The 20,427-nt window shown below is 40.9% G+C and overlaps 1 protein-coding gene across 1 annotated transcript in view; it reads right to left on the bottom strand.

Annotated features, from left to right (window-relative positions):
* EMILIN2 (elastin microfibril interfacer 2) overlaps positions 1 to 20,211 on the bottom strand; it is a 37,823-nt gene extending 17,612 nt beyond the window's left edge. The window contains exons 1-4 of the mRNA XM_009567963.2: positions 20,040 to 20,211; positions 19,350 to 19,472; positions 4,924 to 5,099; positions 93 to 2,027 (exon numbers count right to left, since the gene is read on the bottom strand). Coding sequence (XP_009566258.2) covers positions 93 to 2,027; positions 4,924 to 5,099; positions 19,350 to 19,472; positions 20,040 to 20,164 — 2,359 coding nt within the window. The 5' untranslated portion in view covers positions 20,165 to 20,211. The remainder of the gene's footprint in view (positions 1 to 92; positions 2,028 to 4,923; positions 5,100 to 19,349; positions 19,473 to 20,039) is intronic.
* Between the last annotated feature and the right edge of the window lie 216 nt (positions 20,212 to 20,427).

Raw genomic sequence — 20,427 nt, 5'->3', positions numbered from 1 at the left:
TTAGTTCCTTTATAAATGATTCAGAAAAGAAAGCCGGTAGGAAAACAAACAAACAAAAGCATTTTAAAAAATAAAAGGAAAAAAAAACTTACTTGTGTCAGACTGAGATTTCAGCATGTCTTCAATGTCTGTGGTGATTTTGGAGACCTGACTATAAAACTGTTGAACAGAATTTTTGAGGCCAGAAATATCAGTGGAATGAGACACTATAGTTCCATTCATTTCACGGATGCAGTTCCATAAGCTGCTCACGTGTTTATTCAGACCATCTTTTATATTCTGCAAGCTACCCGAGAGTGAGTCCAGCTTGCCACAAACTTTTTCAACATGTGAGACTCTGCTCTCAACATCTGAGACACCCTCCTGGATACCCTGAGTCTTTTCTTTGCACTTGCTAAGATCATTCAGGATATGGTCATTCAATTGTTCTAGTCTCTCTTTAATGTCACCACAGCAATTATCATTGGGATGAGCAGTTTGATTCGCAAATGTCCTCTGCATTTGATCAATTTTTCGGAATACCCCTCGTTGTGTTTTTCTACAGGTAGAATTGACACCCAGAAGCTGCTCTTTGCAGTTATTCAGACCATCTTGAAGATTCTTCACATCTTTATCCATGATATTGAGACTATACCGGAATACACGTATGTCTCTCTGCATTTTCTGGATGTCACGTTGGTTACCCTTAATTAAGTTGACTTTCTCATTAAGAGAGCTATTTAGGGACTGCAGGAGAACAGAGTTGTTCTCTGTTTTCAAAAGCAAGTGATTGTATTTGTTGTTACAATTTTCTAGCTCTTTCTGAAGGTCCTCCGTACCTCGTGGTGCAGACTGACATTTCTGCCCACAGAGGTGTTCAAGCGACAGTAGCTTGTTCTTCAGGAAATTCATCTCTGCCGTGAATTGCTCATTTGCAAACCCTGCATCACTGGGCAAGATGGGCCCAGGATTAATAAACATTCCATCTGGGTCTGTGGTATTCGCGATCTCTAAAATAGTGCCACCTAGTCTATCTTCTAGTGCCCGTAGCTTCTGATCAAACAAGTCTCTCAGTTCATCTACCTCAGCAGCTATTGCACCGCGGAGAGTTTCCTCAACATAAAAGCAGTGTTCTTCAGCGTTTCGTTCTGTAACATTCATCCTCGCATCTATCTCCTCCCACCTCTCACCAAACATGTCTTCTAGATCTGGAGTTGATAATCGACTGATTTCATTATCTATTCTGACGTTCAAGATCCTATGCGCTTCTGCAACTCTGTCAATCTTCTTATCTAAATCTTTTATCTGTTGGTCAAAGTCATTTCTCTCACCCTCCTTGCAACAACTGAACTTGTCTGATGGAATCTGAGTTCGAAGAGTATTTATTTCTTTCCTCAAGTCATTCTCTTTTCCTTTTATAACATCAATTATTCCTGAACAGTTATTTTCGTTGTCATCACACTGCTGCTGGATATCCTGCAGTTTATATTCACAAGAGTTCTTCAGATCTGCCATTTTTTTTTCAAATCCTTCCAGTATTTCCTGTCTGAGGGACTCAAATTTTGAGTCTATATACTCCTTATATATATTGTCACTGGGCATTGTTATTGTAGGTCCCTGTGCTGCCTCCTGCAGCTGTTTTAATTGTCCTTCATAGCCTTTTACTTTCCCGTTCAGTTCCTCCAGCTTGTCATTCCTCAGCTTCAAGGCTTCTTTGACCTCAGCTAGCTCAGACTTTATATCTTCCATTTCAAAATCTATAAAAGGGTCTTTTTGATCTTTATTGCTGTGGAGTCCAGGCAAATGAATAGTGTCTGTTTCGCCACCAACCGCACTATCAGGCTCTGGGCGATCATAAAGGTTGTTCAGCCAAGTGACCAACATCTTACTAGCATCTTCTTGAACAGTCAGCTTTAGGTTTTCGTTCACACCTGCCACAGAGGACTGAAGTTCAAGTACTGATCGTGTAAGTCGAAACAATTCGTCCTCAAGAAACTGCATTCTCTTCTCATATGGTGGAGGTTCTGGCGCTTCTGTTGGTTCAGTATCTGTTTAATGGAAATAACATCAAAGTCTGGATGTAAATATTCCAAGTGGTATCTGTTTAAATCAGCTGAAGCTAATTTCACTTTTCTTTAAAGCAAAAAAAATGCTTTAAAATGCCTGATGCTTATTCCCCTTTCTATTCTTGCTTTATAATTCATAATTAAAATGTTTTCAAAGCTCTCCAAATGAAAAGTTTTAGCACATTGACCAATTCCTGCCAAGACACTACAATGACAATAAATACTTAGCACGCAGAAGCCCCCTTCTTGTTCAGAAATGAATCTAAGCTATGGCATATATAACAAATCATTAGAGATCCATATATATCATAACACAATCACCTTAGAGCCACTGCATCTCCTATAACAGTAATTTGGGAGGTGCTGCTTCCAAGTTCCCACTGAAACCTTAAGCGGAAATAATTTATGTGCCTAAAATGGGTTTGTACTCCAGTATTTTGCTGAACTGGCGTCCAAATGCATATACTAGAATTGGTTCTGCAAGATATTCCAGTTATCACACCTGCTTAAAAAATAACTATTTATATGACACATATTTAAGTGGGCAATAACAAATATGTATAAAAGCATAAGCCTTACACATGAGAATAAAGTAACATCAGCACTATTCTCTTTGAATGAAAACAAGTAAAATTAGACTTCTAGCTGCAATCTACTTTTTACCTAGCACAAATAATTTATTGAATCTGAAACCATGTTTCCAATCCATCTATCAATGGCAGCACCTCATTTGGAGGGCCACGTACAACTCCAGATGTTCAGTTTCAAGCAAAATGTATGACAATTATAGAAATTGAGAAGAAAGAAAGAAACATTATCAGAGCTCATGAAGTATAAACTGCAGGGAAAGGCAAAGTGATTTGCTATTTAGGCTAGAGGGGAGGAGAATGAGGAGTGATATTCTGAAAGGTATCTGCAAACTGGTAAGGAATAAACCATCTCTGTATCTGCCACTGATGGGATAGGGGAAGAAGATTGGGCTTCAACTGGAGCAAGTGAAGGTGAGGCTTGACAGCTCTACATAAAGTGAAATGACAGAAGACATTGTCCACAGGAACAGCACAATTTCCACCGCTGGAGGCTGGAAAGACATAGCTGATCCTACCTTAGAGGATGGATAAACAGACCCCTTAAGATCTGTATAGCCCTATTTTCTGGGTTTCTCAGCAACAAGGCACTAGTAAGTCAAGATACTGAGTGTGACCCCAAATAATCATATGACATGAATCAAAACTGCAACTAGGTCATTGTTTTAGTTTAACAACTATTTACTACCACTTAAATGTGTGGATCCATATTTATTTATTTATACTCCTATGTACCTTTGCCATTAGGCACAGTGGAGTAAACTCTATAAATACATCATGTGTATTCCTAATGGTGAATTTGCATGGTAGCTTTTATGCAATTCATAATCCAAAGACCTTTGCACAGTTAAGGCATACTATTACAGACATTAAAAGAAACCCCACATAAAAATGAAGTTAAGGAGCTGAAACAAAGAAGAAAATATACTTCTTTAAATACAACAGAAAACAGATGCACAGGTTGTTAGCATTAGAATAATTCTTTCAGATGACAAGTAAACAGGTATAGATAATTTCCCTGTCAAATTGAGACTATATTGTTTTGGAGTGGTGTTAGTAGTTAAATCTTCAGTCAAAAGAATTTTAGCACTAGTTCTAAGCTACACAAGCTAGACATACAGAGCTACACTGAGATAGGGTCTGAAGAACATGCAGTTGGAAATTTTCTTAGTTTTAAATTGGATTTCAACCTAAAGACATTGGAAAGAAAGTAAGAGGTCACAAATGTACTCTTCAAAACTGGCAGGGTGGCCAGTTCCTTTGATAATAAAAAAGTATGCACACACAGAGTGTAGATATTATATACACATTGGTCTATTTTTGCACTGAATTACAGTTCTTTTAGGGTCATGGCAGAAAGAAAATCTCTAGACATAAGCAGTGTGCAAGTTACTTAAAAATATCACCTTGTTTTATTATAATGTTTTGGAAATAAAATTTTAGGTGGGCTAACAAAATACTTTAAAAACTTATTTTCAAATCAGGTATATAATCCATAGGACTGGTTTAAACCCATATATTCAGACGCAATCCATTCCACTACACAAAAAAAACACAAGTGGAAATTTGACCGAGTGCTATACGTGACACTAATCTCCAAACACGCCAGGAAAAGAAACATCAGAAAGAAACATCTGTTTATCACTTTTTGTTAATGCAGAAAAGGCATAATACTGCAGTAACAGCACTCCTCTTACCCTTTCAGAAGACACTACCTTATACGAATATCATTCATTCTTTAAGGTAGTTTTTAAGCAACTGAGGCTTATAATTCCCTTATCCCTTAGTATTATGGCAGGCAATCTAACATGAATCCATAAAATCTGCACAAGCCCTTGAACAAACGAAACACTGTGAAACTGCTAGGGAGCCTATATATTGTTAAAATCTGTAGCTGTTCTTTTTTTGTTTTAATAATAATTATAATGGTTCCTCTCAAATACTTTTTTTTTCTTTTTGCTCAACATTGAAGAAACCACAAAAAACCCTCTTTCTTACAAATTCTTACAAAAAAACCCCGAACATAATGCAAAGATTATCCTGAACCATGAGTAGCCAGCTGGCATTTATGGCTGGTGTTCTACACCCACTCCTCTATTATTCTTCAGGAAATTCTCTGTATCAAGACTATTATTGCCTGGTTATTATTTTTCCACTACACAGCATCTTCCATATGGATTTTGTACCTGCCAGTAGTTGAGTTTAATAGAAACCATGAAGGTTCTTACACTTAAAAGACAAAACAGAAAACCAGACATGATCATGCAGATGAAAATACAAAAAAAACTTACCCAAGCCTTTCTTCTTAACAGCTTTTGCTGGTGTCGTAGGACGACGAGCAGGATTTGGCTTTTCTGCTGGGCCTTCTTTGCAGTCTTCTCCTCTGTACCCAGGACAACATCGCCATTCCAGCTCTGTTACTATCTTATATGCAACTCTGTACCGAGGTCTGAAACTTGTTCGGTATCTGCCAAAAAAGAAAGCATTTTAAATTATCCATAATCTAATCAGCTATTTAGATTAAACCTAAACTTTCAACATTTTTTTTTTAAATGAAAATAATTTAATTTCACATATGCTTCATCTTCTCCTTCAAACACCAAACGAACAAATGTTTCTGTCTGAGTTTTAAAGTTACTTATACTCAACACAGTTATGCCAGGGAGAGCAAATATGACCAGAGCAGCAAGGGGTTTCATGTATGAGCAGAGGGAATATATGTTGTGGGAAGTGAAGGTTTGTCTCATCAGACACTGCTGGGTGTAAAAGTGATAACCAGTGTATTACTCCATAAATTCAAAAACTTTTTCTTCTGCTCTTCCTCACAAACCCATCCACAGGGCTCCGCTGGCAGCAACTCTTTCAGACATCAAAAAATGTTTCTGCCTGCTTTGTCCCACTTATCTTTCTACAGACTCCACTTAAATCCTTCCTCGGAATCTGAATGTATGGAGCAGTCAAAGCTAGGAGGGACATTCTGGGGAGGACAAAATGCTGAAAGCATGAGTCAGATAAGGACATGAAAGAAGGAGTCAGATGAAAGCCTATGACTGATGAACAAATCAACTCTTTCCTACTCCAATGTTTCAATTGGGTTGAAGAGGATCTTGCAGACAAACCTGTGCACACATTATGTACATAAAACCTTAAGTTTCCATGATTAATGACTCAAAAGTTAATAAATGGCAAACTGATTCTGGTTGGGCAATTTTCTTTAACCATAGCCTTCTTGCCTAACTTTCCCTCAGCACACGTTTATAATAACTAAACCAATTTAAGGTACAGTTCATTTTGGCTTGAGAGATAAAGCAAATAAATAAAATAGGGATTCATAACCTGAGCTCTATAACTGATATACTTAGAAAACATACTGCAGTAGAAGCAAAAGCGTTATACCAGTTTCTCATGTGAATTCTCTCTCTGAAAAAAAAAAAAGCAGCATCATACTATTAACCTTCTTATCACATTTTGAGACCTGATTTATTTCAGGTTAGAACAACAGTTTGCATCCACTAATGCATGACAGACTCCCTTCAAAGCTGATGTGTCCCTAAAGCAGCAATACTGTCCGAAGAAATACAGGATGGCAGCATGGGATTCAACAGGAGGTCCTGCAATGGATTACATTTGTAGCCTGTCTGGGCTTACAGGCAGTGTACTTTGGGACAGAGAAAATACCGTCAGGCATGGGCACCAGAAGCATCCATGTGATCACAGGAAGAAAAAAATCAACTACACGTTTCATTAAAGTAAACATTTTTGGTATTAATACGCAGAAATCATTATTGTCTGAAAATAGTCAGTCACGACCTACCAGATGGAAAGAGTTAAATCTTACACTGTGAACAGTTTCTATGGAAAGTCAGAAAACAAGAGTTTAACCCTTACGCTTCAAAGCTTCTCATGCCATTGCATGCAAATAATTGCTGAAATAATTCTGTGGTTTTTTACTCAGCAGCCAGGTCACCTTCAGAGACATAGTTTTCATAATACGTCCTACATCTGACAGGCATTAACCATTCTGGTAAGCTGCTGAGCAAACTTGGGGCAAGGGGAGGGTTTCAATGCCTTAACTACTAATTGTGAACTTGTTTCTTTTCCAACCATATCTTTCTCAATTCTGCTACAGTATGTTCTAATTTTTGCATTTCAGGACACACTCTTTTGCATGCACTTTATCTATGACCTCTCCTTTAAGGGGAAAAAGTTACTTCGACTAGAGACAATGTCCTATTTCTCCAGCTGTTTGGGTGCCGAAGTTTTATTCCAATATGCCTCTCTGAACTCCTTTCTCCAGTGAATCTTCACAGGAAGGTAGAGGCAGGCTAGGCCGTGGCTCTATTAGATGCTCATAACTGAAGTGGTTCGCTGCGGCTCTCAGCTTTTCAGTTTCTGACCAAGAGCACGTAAACTCAGAGAGGTTTTCCAATCCTTTTTTACCTTCACAGCAACATATATGAAACAGCTGTTGACTGCACTCCAGCTCGTCATTTCTTCTACAATTTTCACCAAAACATCTGCTGAATCCTGTTTACAAATGTAAAGTAGAGACAGCTCCAAGGTCAAGTGTTTTAAAATTTAAATAGAGGAGTGCAATGTAGAAGGCACCACTGGGAAGGAAAACATCCTGGCCACCCAGGAACTTCCTTTTCCGTCTCCTTTATCTAAAGCACTAAACTACACATCATGTAGGTAATTTGGGTTTGACTCCTTTCCTTCCAACTAGCTGCCAAAGTCACAGGAATGACAGGATTAGCTGGACGCTTCAGTGTTTTGAAGTGGTTTGAGAGTCATTACAACCTCTCTCACAACTACCACATTACTGAAATGCAAACTTTGAACTTCCAGATCAATTTTCACATGCCAGAAATGGTTGCACATACTTTTCTCTGATTTCCGTAAAACACTACACAACTTCAAACTTTGTGTGTGTTCCTCTCTATTCTTTCAGTACCAAACTCCTTCATGAATGTTGCAGCATTAAGACATATTTCTCTACTTTTTCACAACAAAGTTTTAAGAATATAGTTGAAACAAACTTTATAAAGGGGTAAGAACAACTTTTATGCAAATCATGCACATCTTTGCTCATACTACAGACAAAGGATTTTCCTTGTACCATTTCTGCCATTCCTATCATATTTTTGACAAGTCTCTCTCTGCATACTTTCTCCGTAGTCATGTTCATCAATGTATATACACCTTCATATAAATGCTACATTCAGACAAAAAATAAATCACTAGGCAAAGCCAAAATACAAAAGAAGAATATAAACAAATTAAAAGAAACCAAATTTAGTATTTTTCATATGGGTAAATTATGAAATTTTCCAAACTCCATTTTAAAAATAAAAAATCATAATGAAGTCCAGCATTTTCACTCCTTTCTGTTTCATAGTTTCACGATCCTAATAGGCACAAAATGTTTTAATATGATTTAATATAAAAATAATTTGAAATGCAGAAGAATCCTCCCATCCCAAATTATGAAATATAAATACTGTCTATCTACAAATCTTAAAATATTGCAACAGTCTATTCCTTACAGATTCTTCTAAGCCTGAGAGCTCAAGCAAATACACAACTTAGATCTGTTTTGACTTCAGCTGTGGCACATCAAGTACAGAATAACCTGAACCACAATTCTCCTAGGGCAAAAATAATCTAGGATCAAAAAGCTTCAAAATCTGGACACAGAACAACTTTCATATTTTACATCTTCATCTGTGGTAATAAGACAGCTACATTTACGGATGGCTCAGAAATTAAACTGAGATTTACTTAGCAAGAACTATTGCATCCCTACACTGCCAGCCCAGCTGAACAAATCATACACGCAGTCCCATCTACTTCAGCAATGCTAGTCACGTAAGGCTGGGAAAAAGCAACTTGCCCTAACATTTTTCTAATATAAAAGTTCCTGAAAGATCACAGCTTCATTGCTACAGCTTCTCTGCCGATTATGTGCTTTACACACAGTTGTGGAAGTTGCCCGTGCAAAGAATGGTGTCACGGTGCCAGCACCATCCCTATGAACTGATAAATGACAGTCACCAGCATGCATCCAGACCAAGGGAGTTTTTTAATCATACAGGGTTTTTTTAAAGCCAGAACGTTGCTCGCTTAGTGGATTTCAGAGGAGGAGCTGGAGACTTCCAGGATTTTGCGAGGATACAACTGTCTAACAACATGGAACACAGTCATATTTGTGGTTACAGTTCTAACAAAAGAAAACATCAGGGACCGCATCCTGAATTTCTGGTTCTAGATATTTTAATGAAATAGGACTGGGAGGTACTAGAATACACAGATCAAATATGTCTTTATTTACATTTGCAGTATTCTGACTCCAATTGCTCAGTCATAGTCACAGAAAATATAGAATATACAAACACAAATATACAAACCAAACAAAATGTACTCAGTGTAGCAGGAGAGACAAAATTCGCTTCTCTATGCAGCTGGGTAGAGTTATGTGGTTGGAACATACAATGCCCAGGTTTTACATCTTTTATCTTGTAGGTATGAATCCTTATGCAGTTACCTAGTGAGGCAATTTGGTCAAAAGCATTCACAAAAGCTTTATAAATTTCTTAAAGAATTGAGGCTCCACTCTAATGCCTGGATATGCTGGAATGCAATTAAGAAATATTAAAACATTCCTTCATCTTCCTCCATTAGACTTGGATTTCTGTTATGCAAGTAAGTGTTCATAAAGACAATTATTTTCACAAGTGTTTCAAAGACAGTGAAAAAAAAATCCTTATGTAGTTAAAAGCTACACACGATACATCTGCATTTCTTGTGCTGAGTCATCCCATCATCTTGTAGACTTCCAGCCCAATATGATAGTCACATCCTTTTGGTAAATTGAACTAAATACTATAAATCAAATCATCCTTTTTAAAAGCATGAATAAAGGGTAGTTTCAACGGTCTCTAATCTCTCTTTGCAACAGAGAAAACAAGAACAGCTACGAGTCTTTCCACAACAGTCTTATAACTACCAACAGCTACTATCTTCACCACAAACTCAACATACTGAACAAATGAGAAAACATGTTCATAACTCTAATGACAATCTCCACTTTAAATATCTAAGTATTTCACAGTTGAAATAAATTCATACAGTGTGGCAATAGCATTCATATATTCTTCCTATTTGAGAGAAAACTATTTTATTAGTAAAACACTCAATTAAAAATACACATTTGCCGCAAATGCTAGACATTTCGACTAGGGAACAATCTGTAATTTTCTCATGGTGCTAAACCACAGAAGGAAGCAGTTAGCACTGATATTTGGAATGTCACCTAATAGAGATAAAATAAATCAGAAACATTTGGATGAAATTGGTGGGAAAACATATGGCTCACTTCTGTAACTAGATATTAACATACAACCTTTAGGGAAATGCATGGAGATAAGTGCCACCACATCCTCATTTTGAGGAAGAGACTGCAGAATCAGCATACGTTTCTACATAAGCAAAGTATAAAGTGTTTATTCTGAGCACAAAACTTTGAGGTTGGTCCAAAATACTGTAGTCATTGGAACAGGTCCCATAAATTCAGTCTGCAAATGATAGTTGTATTGAACAGAAGACAACGAATCTTCACTACTTAGTAGTTTCACCCAACGTAGATCCATTCTTCATAGAATCATGTGCACACAGACACCCCAAATACTACCTAGAATATATAATTAAATGCAATCATATTTTGACCAATCATTCCTTTTTTTTTTGTAGGCTGCAAAGGCTTCTGCTGAAAATATACTTAGGTCAGCCATTCATACCCCACTGTTACTAAACTAGAACCAGATTATCCCCAGTTTTCTGTGTCCCAAGAGTGCAGGCCTAATTGCAAGCCCTACAAATGGTGACAGAAATCCCAGTTCCTCTGGCATGAAGAGACTTTCAGCAACTGTACAAAATCGGGAACATCAGGTGCCTACTGTGTAGGTATGGAGAGGTGCTAGTTGTCTATATTTCCCTTATGGCCAACAGAAACATAGTCAGTACAGCCAGTAGAGTAGAAACAGGGATACATCTCATCCTAAAGACATTATTTACATCTGATTACCTAAAAAGCACATTGGACGCCGCTGACTGGCAGTTGAGTTGCCGCTACCACAGATGTCTAAGTTCCCACGCTCACATTCATCCCTCTATACAGTAGACAACTGAAATTAGAGCAACTTGAATTCCACCTCTGGATTTTGTTGTTTTATAACCTTGCTACTACATGGCAGCATTGGCAGCTAGCTTGTGTTCCAGTCCACAGATAAGCTTAATTTGAGAAAAATATGTCTTTATTGTTTATCCAAAGGCATTTACAAGAAGCAGTGAAAAGATATTTTGACAGGAATAGGTTAGCCTACAGAAGTCTAGGTGTTCAGTGAAAGCAAGCCATGGAGTCTGTAATAAATCCCAACCATAAGTTGCAGCAAAAATCTATTAAAAAAGAATCTTAGTGAACCTCAAAATAGTTTTTTGTTTTGATCTGGCATTAGAGACTCTAAGCTGCTTCTCACAGATGGATGTAGTCTAATCTTTCCACTGCTACTCTTCCTTTAGCTAGCAATTTTGCTTTCCAAAATTTGTATAAAGAAGGTCAGTACATGTGTTTGCAGTTTTGAGGTCTGAGAATTACTTTTTCTTCAAAAAAATGCCAACGGCTTTACCTGCTAGCCTAATGCCTGGCCCACTCACAGCCATCTCAACTGAAGTTCCCACAAGGCCATGGTCAGGTCTTTATATAACATAATAATCAGGTCCTAATATATTATAAATTATCAAAAGCAAGCAGAGAGTGTTTCAAAATTGTTTGTGCTTGGAAAAACACAATTTTGAAGCATTCCTGTGGGATATGTAAGGTTATGATGACCTCCACTAGTACACATTACCAAGGAGGCTCAGCTTCTCCAGGCTCACACAGGCAAATAAGGCTGCTTCTAATAAGGTCTGTATTAATGTATAGCACGGCCAACATTTGCAGCAGATCTATTCTAAGCTAAAATCCAAATAAAACACTGCTACAGGCTGAGGGCTTTAATAGGGATTGAAACTGAAGGAAAGCAAGAGAGCAAGTTAAAGCACTACACAACTGCTGGAACCCAACTGCCTGTTCTGCACACAACCAAGAAAGCACCCATCCCAGGTCACTGCAAAGAGCACTTTAATATCAGCCTGGTAAAGCACTGTAATTTTACTAAATGTTTCATAAAATAAGAATGAGCATTAGAGACCACAGATTGCAATGATAGGACAAGGGGTACTGGTTTTAAGCTGAAAGCGGGGAGATTTAGATTAGACATTAGGAAGAAATTTTTTACTGTGAAGAGTCGTGAGGCACTGACACAGGTTGCCCAGAGAATTCACTGGAAGCCCCATCCTTGAAGGTGATCAAGACCAGTCAATGAGCCTTTGAGCATCCTGATCTAGTGGAAGGTGTCCCTGCCCATGGCAGGGGGGTTGGAACTGGATGATCTTTAAGGTCCCTTCCAACCCAAACCATTCTAGGATTCTATGATACTTTTTTATTGTTTATTCTGTACCTTCATACTGCCTGAGTAGCACAATGTGAGTAGAGATTGCCTTCTGGCTGTAAGAAATTGCTCAGGGACAGAGACCTGGCATGGGTGACCTGCATTCCTCCAGTTCTCAGGATGGAGGGAGAAAAGCTGCTCTCCTTTACCCCTCAAGAACACTGTCCCCTTGCCAGGGAAGGAGCAGAGAATCATGGTGACCAAAGCAGCTCCCTACAGCCATGTGTCTCTCTGACACAGTTCTCTTCAACCCTGAACATTAGTTCAACGCATCTGAAAGAATCTGGCTGAATTTTACTGCAGTTTGTTTCTTTTTTTAGTAAGAGAGGCATAAGATTATAGGAAGTGGTAGAAGACAAATGCTCGGCTCTTCTCAGACAACACCACAGGGCTTCATTTGTAGTTCCATTCAAAATCTCCAGAAGTGCTATTGTCCATCGCTTGCTTATACAGTGAATTTTGATGTCACACATCTCAGTTAGAATTTTTCTATCTAAAAAATAAAATTAAAAATACAATTTCCTCTCTTGGAAGAGAAATGTTTCTTCTTGGGAAGAAACAACCAAGGGACTGCACACTTTGAAACATGCCCCCACATCTCATACTAGCATTTTATTTTTCCAAGGATACATTGGTTTTGTGCATGTATGGATATACATCTGTACCTCCATACACCTCCTCCAATTCTCTCTTTAGCCACCAAGGATTTTACTCTTAAAAAGATGACCACTGTAGTCCAGTAGGGAATGCCCCAAAAATAAGTTTCAGGTTTGAAATTTAAGTACTTCTAATGTTCATTATTTACCACTCCTTAAAGCTAAGTAGGGATTCTCTTCTAATGAGCAGAGAAACCTCCACATCGGATACATTCACGTAACTTCGAGCCACAAGGCAAGGCTCAAAGCAGAGCTTCCTTCTTGGAATTTAAAAACTTTGATAATCTCACATGGTTGCCTCCTTCCATGTTGTCACACGATAAACCGATAACAGTCAGCCACATGACAGACCAACAATAAGCCGCTAAAAGCCCACTAAATAAAATCATAGGAGAACTCTGAAAATACAGTGCTTTCAAAAGGACTTCAGAAAAAAAAATGTAGAGCAGCACTGTGATGTAACCTAAAAGTGATGGAATAGGAAAGGACTTTGCAACAAGTAATGTGTTAACAACATCTGCACCCTCTTTCAGCAGCACAGACCAAGTTTCTCACTTTACACCACTGGAAAAGTCAAGTGAGGATGCAGAGCACTGCTCCTGACAAAGCTGCCAAAGAAACTGAGCTCCACTAGTATCTTTTCTGCTTCTCTGCTCATGACATATGTTTGTTTCTAGGGTTATTCCAAGAAATAGTTACTGTTGACAGAATATTTGAAAACATACACAGCATAGATAACCAATACTTTTATGAATGCAAGAGCTGACCTGTGGGATTAACTGGGACCTCAACTTTCAGCATAAAACACAGCATTGTTTTGCAAGCTGATACTTTTCAAGACACTAGGTCAAAAGTGAAGCAGAGGGCAGAGGAAAGATGAGATGCAAATGCGAAAAAAAGTCAGATGGGAGTAATAATCTTCAATGTATAAAACTGGCACTGCCCACCTTCTAATGGTGCAGAATGTTCCTTGGTTATTTGGGTGATACAAGACAAAACAGACCTTTAAAAGATCTTAAAAGATGCAGATCCCTAAAATTAATAATTTGTTGTTTTGGCAACAGTTTAGTGCTTAACAGAAGAAGCCTCAGACCTCTAGGTCACACATTTCTCAAACCACAAAACCATAAAAGTTCCATTTATAACTATATTAACATGAACTGATGAGCAGTTTGTGATTTTTTTGAATTATGGCAACAAACTCTAATGACGTGCGAAATGAAAATTCCCCATTTGGATCACAGAAGAGAAAGACCCTGTTGCAATCAGTACATAGAGGCAGATATACACGATTTCAAGCACAAGGAGACAGCCAGGCAAGTTTACCACACCCAGCAGGCGCTCAAAGATTTTCAAACAAGCACTCCAGGAAACTGAAGTATGTTCTGAAGGTTTTTAAGTTTTCAATGCACAACCCCTTAGGCTAACCTCCCTGTGTAGTCAGCTAGCTGGAGCCTGTACAAAGAAATTCTGCTTCATACAAAATGCACTAAGTAGGGAAAAAAATCCTGCAGACTTTTTTAGATATGTGAAGGGAAACATTAAACAGCCCTCATTTTCCCTTCAAGTTTTTGTGCATCACAAACGTTTTTCTTATGAGATACACATTGCTAGAAGCCAGCCGCAAATACAGGCTCTGATCTGTACTGACTTGTATATCTTAGGTTTTATCCTGCCTGGTGCTGAGCACTCTGACACTGTTCTGTATGCTTAATTTATAGCAAACGAACAGTCACAGAGAAAACCACATTGAGACTGTTGAAGGGCTGAAAACTAACTCATGTGGATTTTCTACACATTCCGAGTCTGGGGTTGACACGCTCCACACAGGTTGTTCAAGGGCTGCAAGAGAATTGTAAATCAATGAAGCCATTTAACTTGAAGTCTGATACATGGGTTTTCAGTAATAAAATTCTGACTTTTACTCAATATTATTTTATTAATAAACATTGAACACTGCTTACTAAAAGCTGTGTGTTACTAATAAGTAGTCATCTATGCCAATATTTATGATTGCAGAAAACTAGCAGAAACAGACTCTAAAGTTATTTCAGCCTTTTACTTTAAATCCTCCTCTTGGCAATGATTAAAACCGTGATTAGTTTGGCAGCAGGCTTATTTACGGTCATTTGAAAGTATTAAACGACAAGCAGTTGGAAAATATTGCTCAATGAGAGATTTGGAGAGGCTTGCTAATTCAACTGTAGTGATTCATTCATCATTTTCTTGACCATTTTCTAAGTATGCGCAACCTAGTGAAATAATAAGTTTGCTTATTGTACATTTATCATTAGTCTTAAGATGAGAAGCTCACACTAAATCATGAAATCTACTTCCCACAAGCTAAGGACAGGTGACCCGACTTGTTACATACTTCAGCACACAAATACCTTTACGCACATGAGCAGAATTAATGGGGTCTGGTATTTGAATTAGGGGATCTGATAAAACATCCTTTCTTCAAGTCACTGAGCAACATGATCTAACTTTGAAGCTAGCTCTGCTGTTAGCTGGGGGCTGTGAGGGTATCACATGACCTTCAGAGGTTCCTCCTAATCTAAATTTTTTTCTATTTGATTTACTACCTCATTCGGGGAAATTCCATTTGCCAGTTCAGTAGCAAAGATGGAAAGCCAGAAAACATCCCTCTGCTTCAGTCACCTCATTTCACTTCAAACTTTAACATTAAGACCCTACTAGCAAAATCAGTTTTGCCCCAAAATGCTGGGCTATAAATTGGGGCACCTGTGGCACAGTCAGGTGTCCCAACATACTCTACAGCACAAGAGGCAAAACAAACAACTGGAATAACAACATCCTACCCTGAAGTGGCTACATTGACTAGAGGATATCCAAGAGAAACTGCAGCCCTAAAAAGCATGTAGGATCTAGCCAGAAGGGCAATACATTTTGCTTTTAGAATCAGACAATGCTCTTATTGCAAATTGCTAATAATGCTAATTAAGTGACTAACCCATTCATAAGAAAGCTAGGAAAGGAAATCCACAACAAAAGAAGTGGGGAGGGGTCAGTTATTAATGAAGCAGTATTAAATTTCAAAACATACAAGTTGTCTTTAGTGGGTAAAAACATTAATATTTTTGTACAAGCATCTTTCAGACCGGTGACCCACTAATAACAAAGTTCCGCACTCCTTTGCTAGTTACAGTTTTAAGAAAAATAAATCAGGAACCCTTCATACTTCAAAGGGAACAAACTTCAAAGGGCCCTTCTGCTTTTTCTTTCTGCTCCTTCTCTTCCTATCTCTTAAGCAGCCACACTTCAACTCACATTTATCCTTGACACCTTAATCAGCCAAAGCATTCACTAACTTTTTCAGTAAGGAAATGCACTATTGAGCCCACATACCTATAAAACACTCAAACAATGAAGTGTAATAATTTCCTGAATTTCAGCTTAACATTTCAGGAACTAAACTCTGTAGCCAAACTGCGATTACAGTTACTCCTAGAAGAGCAGTCATTCTAACAGTGGCACTGGGGTTGAACAAATGATATCTTAATGGGCCTAAAGGGTAGATAAAAAGGGTTCATGCATGCATATGATTTTTAGGCTTAATCACCAGATCCTTCTCTTGCTAAAAAATAGAAATTAATTTTAAAAAATGGTGCTGATTGTAACCTGTATCTGCAATACACACTCTCTTGTGAATGTGAAGAACACGTGAAACTCAGGAGTACACTGTGTTTGAGGAACTGAAATGCTCCCTTATAAAATACAGTGAGCTTTTAATTTAAGTAATTGTTATGCATAACCTAGACTGTACCTAAACATTAGAAGGGCTCTTTAAACCTAGTCTTAAACTGATTTAAATCAACAGTAAATCCGCTGTTTCACAATCCTTACGCGATTTAAAAAAAAAAAATTACGCGAAAAAAAAAAAAGCCCTAATACTACTTAAGTACTAATAAAACCCGTACATCTATGATACTTTTCACAAACTCTTTGTTTGATTTGGATCTCACAGTCCCCCACTGCCTGCAGCAGAATGAGCTCTTAGATGAACCACGGGTATCAGAAGGAGACTACACAGGGACTGCAGTTTATTCCAATGAATATGTCCTATTTAGTTTGTTTTTAACTTCTGCGTGTAAGTGTACAAAGGGAAAAAAGAAGAATAATTTCAGAAAAGGCCTCACAGTAATTTCTTTGTTGCTTTTATAGCTCTTTCCTGTCCTATTTTTGTCCACATTATCTTACAAACATATAAACACATTTCGTTATCCAGACCACTACTCCTACTGAATTAAACAATACTTTTCACAAGAATGAAATTACATTTGTTCGCAGGGGGCTGCAGGATTTGAACCATGTATTTCAAATGCACTGGATTAGTTCCTTTATTACTCAGTGACTAAAAGAACGTCTATACCAGCACCAGATAAAAAAATAAAAGTCACAGCCTACAAACAGAGAGTTTTGAACAACAGCATTTCAAAATTTTGATATTCCAGCTGCTTTCAGTGTTAATCAGCTGGCGCTTAATAGGTACTTAAAATATTTCATGTTAAGAATAAAGAATTATTTTTCTGTTGCCATTAGGGTCGTGAAGAAAGTAACAGTTACGTTCACCAAAGAAAGGCAAACTGAGGAAACAAAGGCTTATGATAAGTATCTAATTCCATTCTCAAAAGAACAAAAAAGCCCCATGAGACTGGCCACCGCAAGCGAGACCAAGTGTCTGTTTAGCTCCGTATTCTCTCTCTGGCAGCAGCCAACTCCAGATGTTTAGGAGAAGCACAAAGACAGACAATGCCATTTCACAGAACCACAGAGTAATCTGGAAGGGATGAGACCTCTGGAGGTCATCCAGTTCAGACCCTGCTCTAGCTGGGCTTTCCCTTCTGACTCCTGCCAAAGACCTGACCCACTCAAGCAGTTCCCAGTACAGGAATTTCCTGAGCTAGAAGCAATGCATTTCCAATTTCTTCATTATCTGATAGCAGATAGCCCAAGAAAATCCTGATTTACCGCCTCTGAAATTCCTTATCTTAATGCTTGGTGATTTATGTGTTCAAAGAGCCCAGTTTCAACCCCTCCTCACTCCTCCATAGCTCCATTACTGAGACTCCACACAACAGAGGGCACACCCCATTACACAGCTCATAAGCTCAGTCAGAAGTCAAAAATGGCCATTTTGACACTCCAAAGAGAAACACGGGAAATTACACAAATCGGCGTAACTCAGCTGTCCACTGCCTTTGTTATTTCCCTCAAATTCCAGTGTTTATATATTCTAATACAGAAAAGCTGTTTGGTTTTTTTAACAAAAATAACAATCCAAACAAACAGAAAACAGAGCATTTGAATACCAAACTCCCAACACCTATTGTCACAGACCCCAGGGTGGCATCATCATGCTGTCTATTTCAGTAGCACCCAGGACCTCCCAGCCTCACTGTTTCATGTCAAAATAAAAGCTAGTTATTCTTTGTTGTAACAGAATCCTCACCATCACCTTAGTCCAACACTCAGCCTCATCTCATGAAAACCTATGTGTGTTCTTCCACTGATTTCTGGGGGAGGTGAAATGGTTTCACAGAGTGCTCGTCACCTACAGCTTTCAAACAGAAGTAAACAAATATGACTGCTTTTCCAGTGGAGAAACTGAGGAAAGGGGATTTGCCCGGGTTCAGCCAGAAAATAAGTGAGATCCAGTTGTTCCCCGACTCCAGCTGTCCCTGCAGGCTCACGCAGCCTTGATACAGCACACCTTGCTGTAGATGGTTTACAGACTACCACAGCATCACACTCCACAGCATGAAGCTTAAAATAAAACAAGTAACTTTGTATTATCCCCTCTTACAATCTCTGCGCTGGCTGCTCCCCTTGCTGGACAACTGACAGGGAAACACAGACCGTTCAGTGTGCTGGCCCACGTCCCTGGCTCTCCCTCACCATTTATGCACCCATCCAGCAGCACAGAGCAACCATAAAACCGGTTTTAAGCGCCGTTGCACCCTGGCAAACCTGGACCAGGGTTGCGTAGGTGTGCTCCCAGCAGCTGCTGGCGTTCCAGCTGTCTATGGGAAGCATCCTGCATGCTTACCACCTCCGCGCCAACCATAAAACCGTTTTCGAGCGCCGCTGCACCTTGGCAAACCTGGACCAGGGTGGTGCAGGTGTGCTCCCAGCAGGTGCTGGCGATCCTGCAAGCTCTACCACCTCCGTGCCAGCCGAGGTGTGCCAGCGCAGCTCCCTTCCAACTGTGCGCAGCGGACTGGCTGTCCGGACCAACAATGCGCTCAATCTGGCTCCAATTAGCTTCGGCAGCTTGTGTTTGGAGCAGGAGAGAGCGCTTTGTTCGGGGTGGTTGTGCTGGGGAGCAGAGGGCGATACGTGTCCTCCTGCCCTGGCTGTAAGCTTTTGTTTTGGGGGTGCTGTGCACGGTCTGAGCGCAGCAGCTGCCAAAGCTTCTCCGTCGGGGCTCGGCATGCGGGTGGCCAAGCACTCAGCCCCCCTATTCCCGAGGTGGCCTCCTCGCCTACTTACACCGGGGTGGGCTGACACGGGAACTGGTTCCAGGCACACTTATACTGGGCTTGGACGTAGCTCTCCGTCCCGTCCAGCACCGAGCAGCTCACGTTCTTGTTCACGATGTAAGCGCACCAGTTCCTAGAGGGAGAGGGAAGACGAGGGCGCTCAGGGGAGGGCGCGGGGGGGCTCGCACGGCGGCTGCTCTGCTCGCCCCTTCCCCTCTCCGCATTCCCCGGGGGCTCCGCGCTGCCTGCCCTGCTCGCCCCACCCCGCCCCGGAGCGGCTCCGCAACCCCCGGGGCTCCCACGGCGGCCTCCCCCGCTCGCCCCATCCCGCCTCCGTTCGCCCCATCGCCGGCAGCGGCTCCGCATCCCCCGGAGGCTCCCACGGCGGCTTCCCTAGTTCGTCCCATCCTGTCTCCGCTCGCCCCATTCCGCCCCGCCGCCAGCTCCGCCTCGCCCCGGGGCTCCCATGCCAGCTGCCCCCGCTCGCCTCATCCCGTCTCCGCTCGCCCCATCCCGTCTCCGCTCGCCCCATCCCGTCTCCGCTCGCCCCATCCCGCCGGCAGCCCGCAGGGCTCCCACGCTGGCTGCCCCATCCCGCTCCGGAGCGGCTCCGCACCCCCCGGGGGCTCCCACCCCGGCTGCTCCCGCTCGCCCCATCCCTCTGGATCGGCTCCGCATCCCCGGGGCGGGCGGCGCTCACTTGCTGCGGGCGCCGGGGCGGCTGTAGCGCAGGTGCGGGCTGGCGAGGCTGAGCCCGGCGCCCAGGGCGAGGAGGAGCGGCAGCGCCCAGCCCGAGCCAGCCGCGAAGCACGGGCACAACTCCATGCCTCCTCCGCGGGCTCCCTCCGTCCCTCTGTCCGTCTCTCCGTCCCGCCCGCTCCCTCCCTGACGCAAGGCTCCCACCCCGTTTCCGCCCTGCGCGGCGGCTCCGCACCCCCCGCCGGCCCCGGCGCCGCTGCCCCCCCGGCCCCCTCCGGCCCGAGCACGGGGAGGCGGTGGGTCACGGAGTCGCAGAAGGAGGGATCCTTGAATCCCTTGCAAAACGACAGAATCGTAAAATCGTAGAATAATTGAATCACAGGATAGTA

Source organism: Cuculus canorus, chromosome 2, assembly GCF_017976375.1.
Source record: "Cuculus canorus isolate bCucCan1 chromosome 2, bCucCan1.pri, whole genome shotgun sequence".
Taxonomy (NCBI): domain Eukaryota; kingdom Metazoa; phylum Chordata; class Aves; order Cuculiformes; family Cuculidae; genus Cuculus; species Cuculus canorus.
This window is presented reverse-complemented; position numbering and strand designations above follow the sequence as displayed.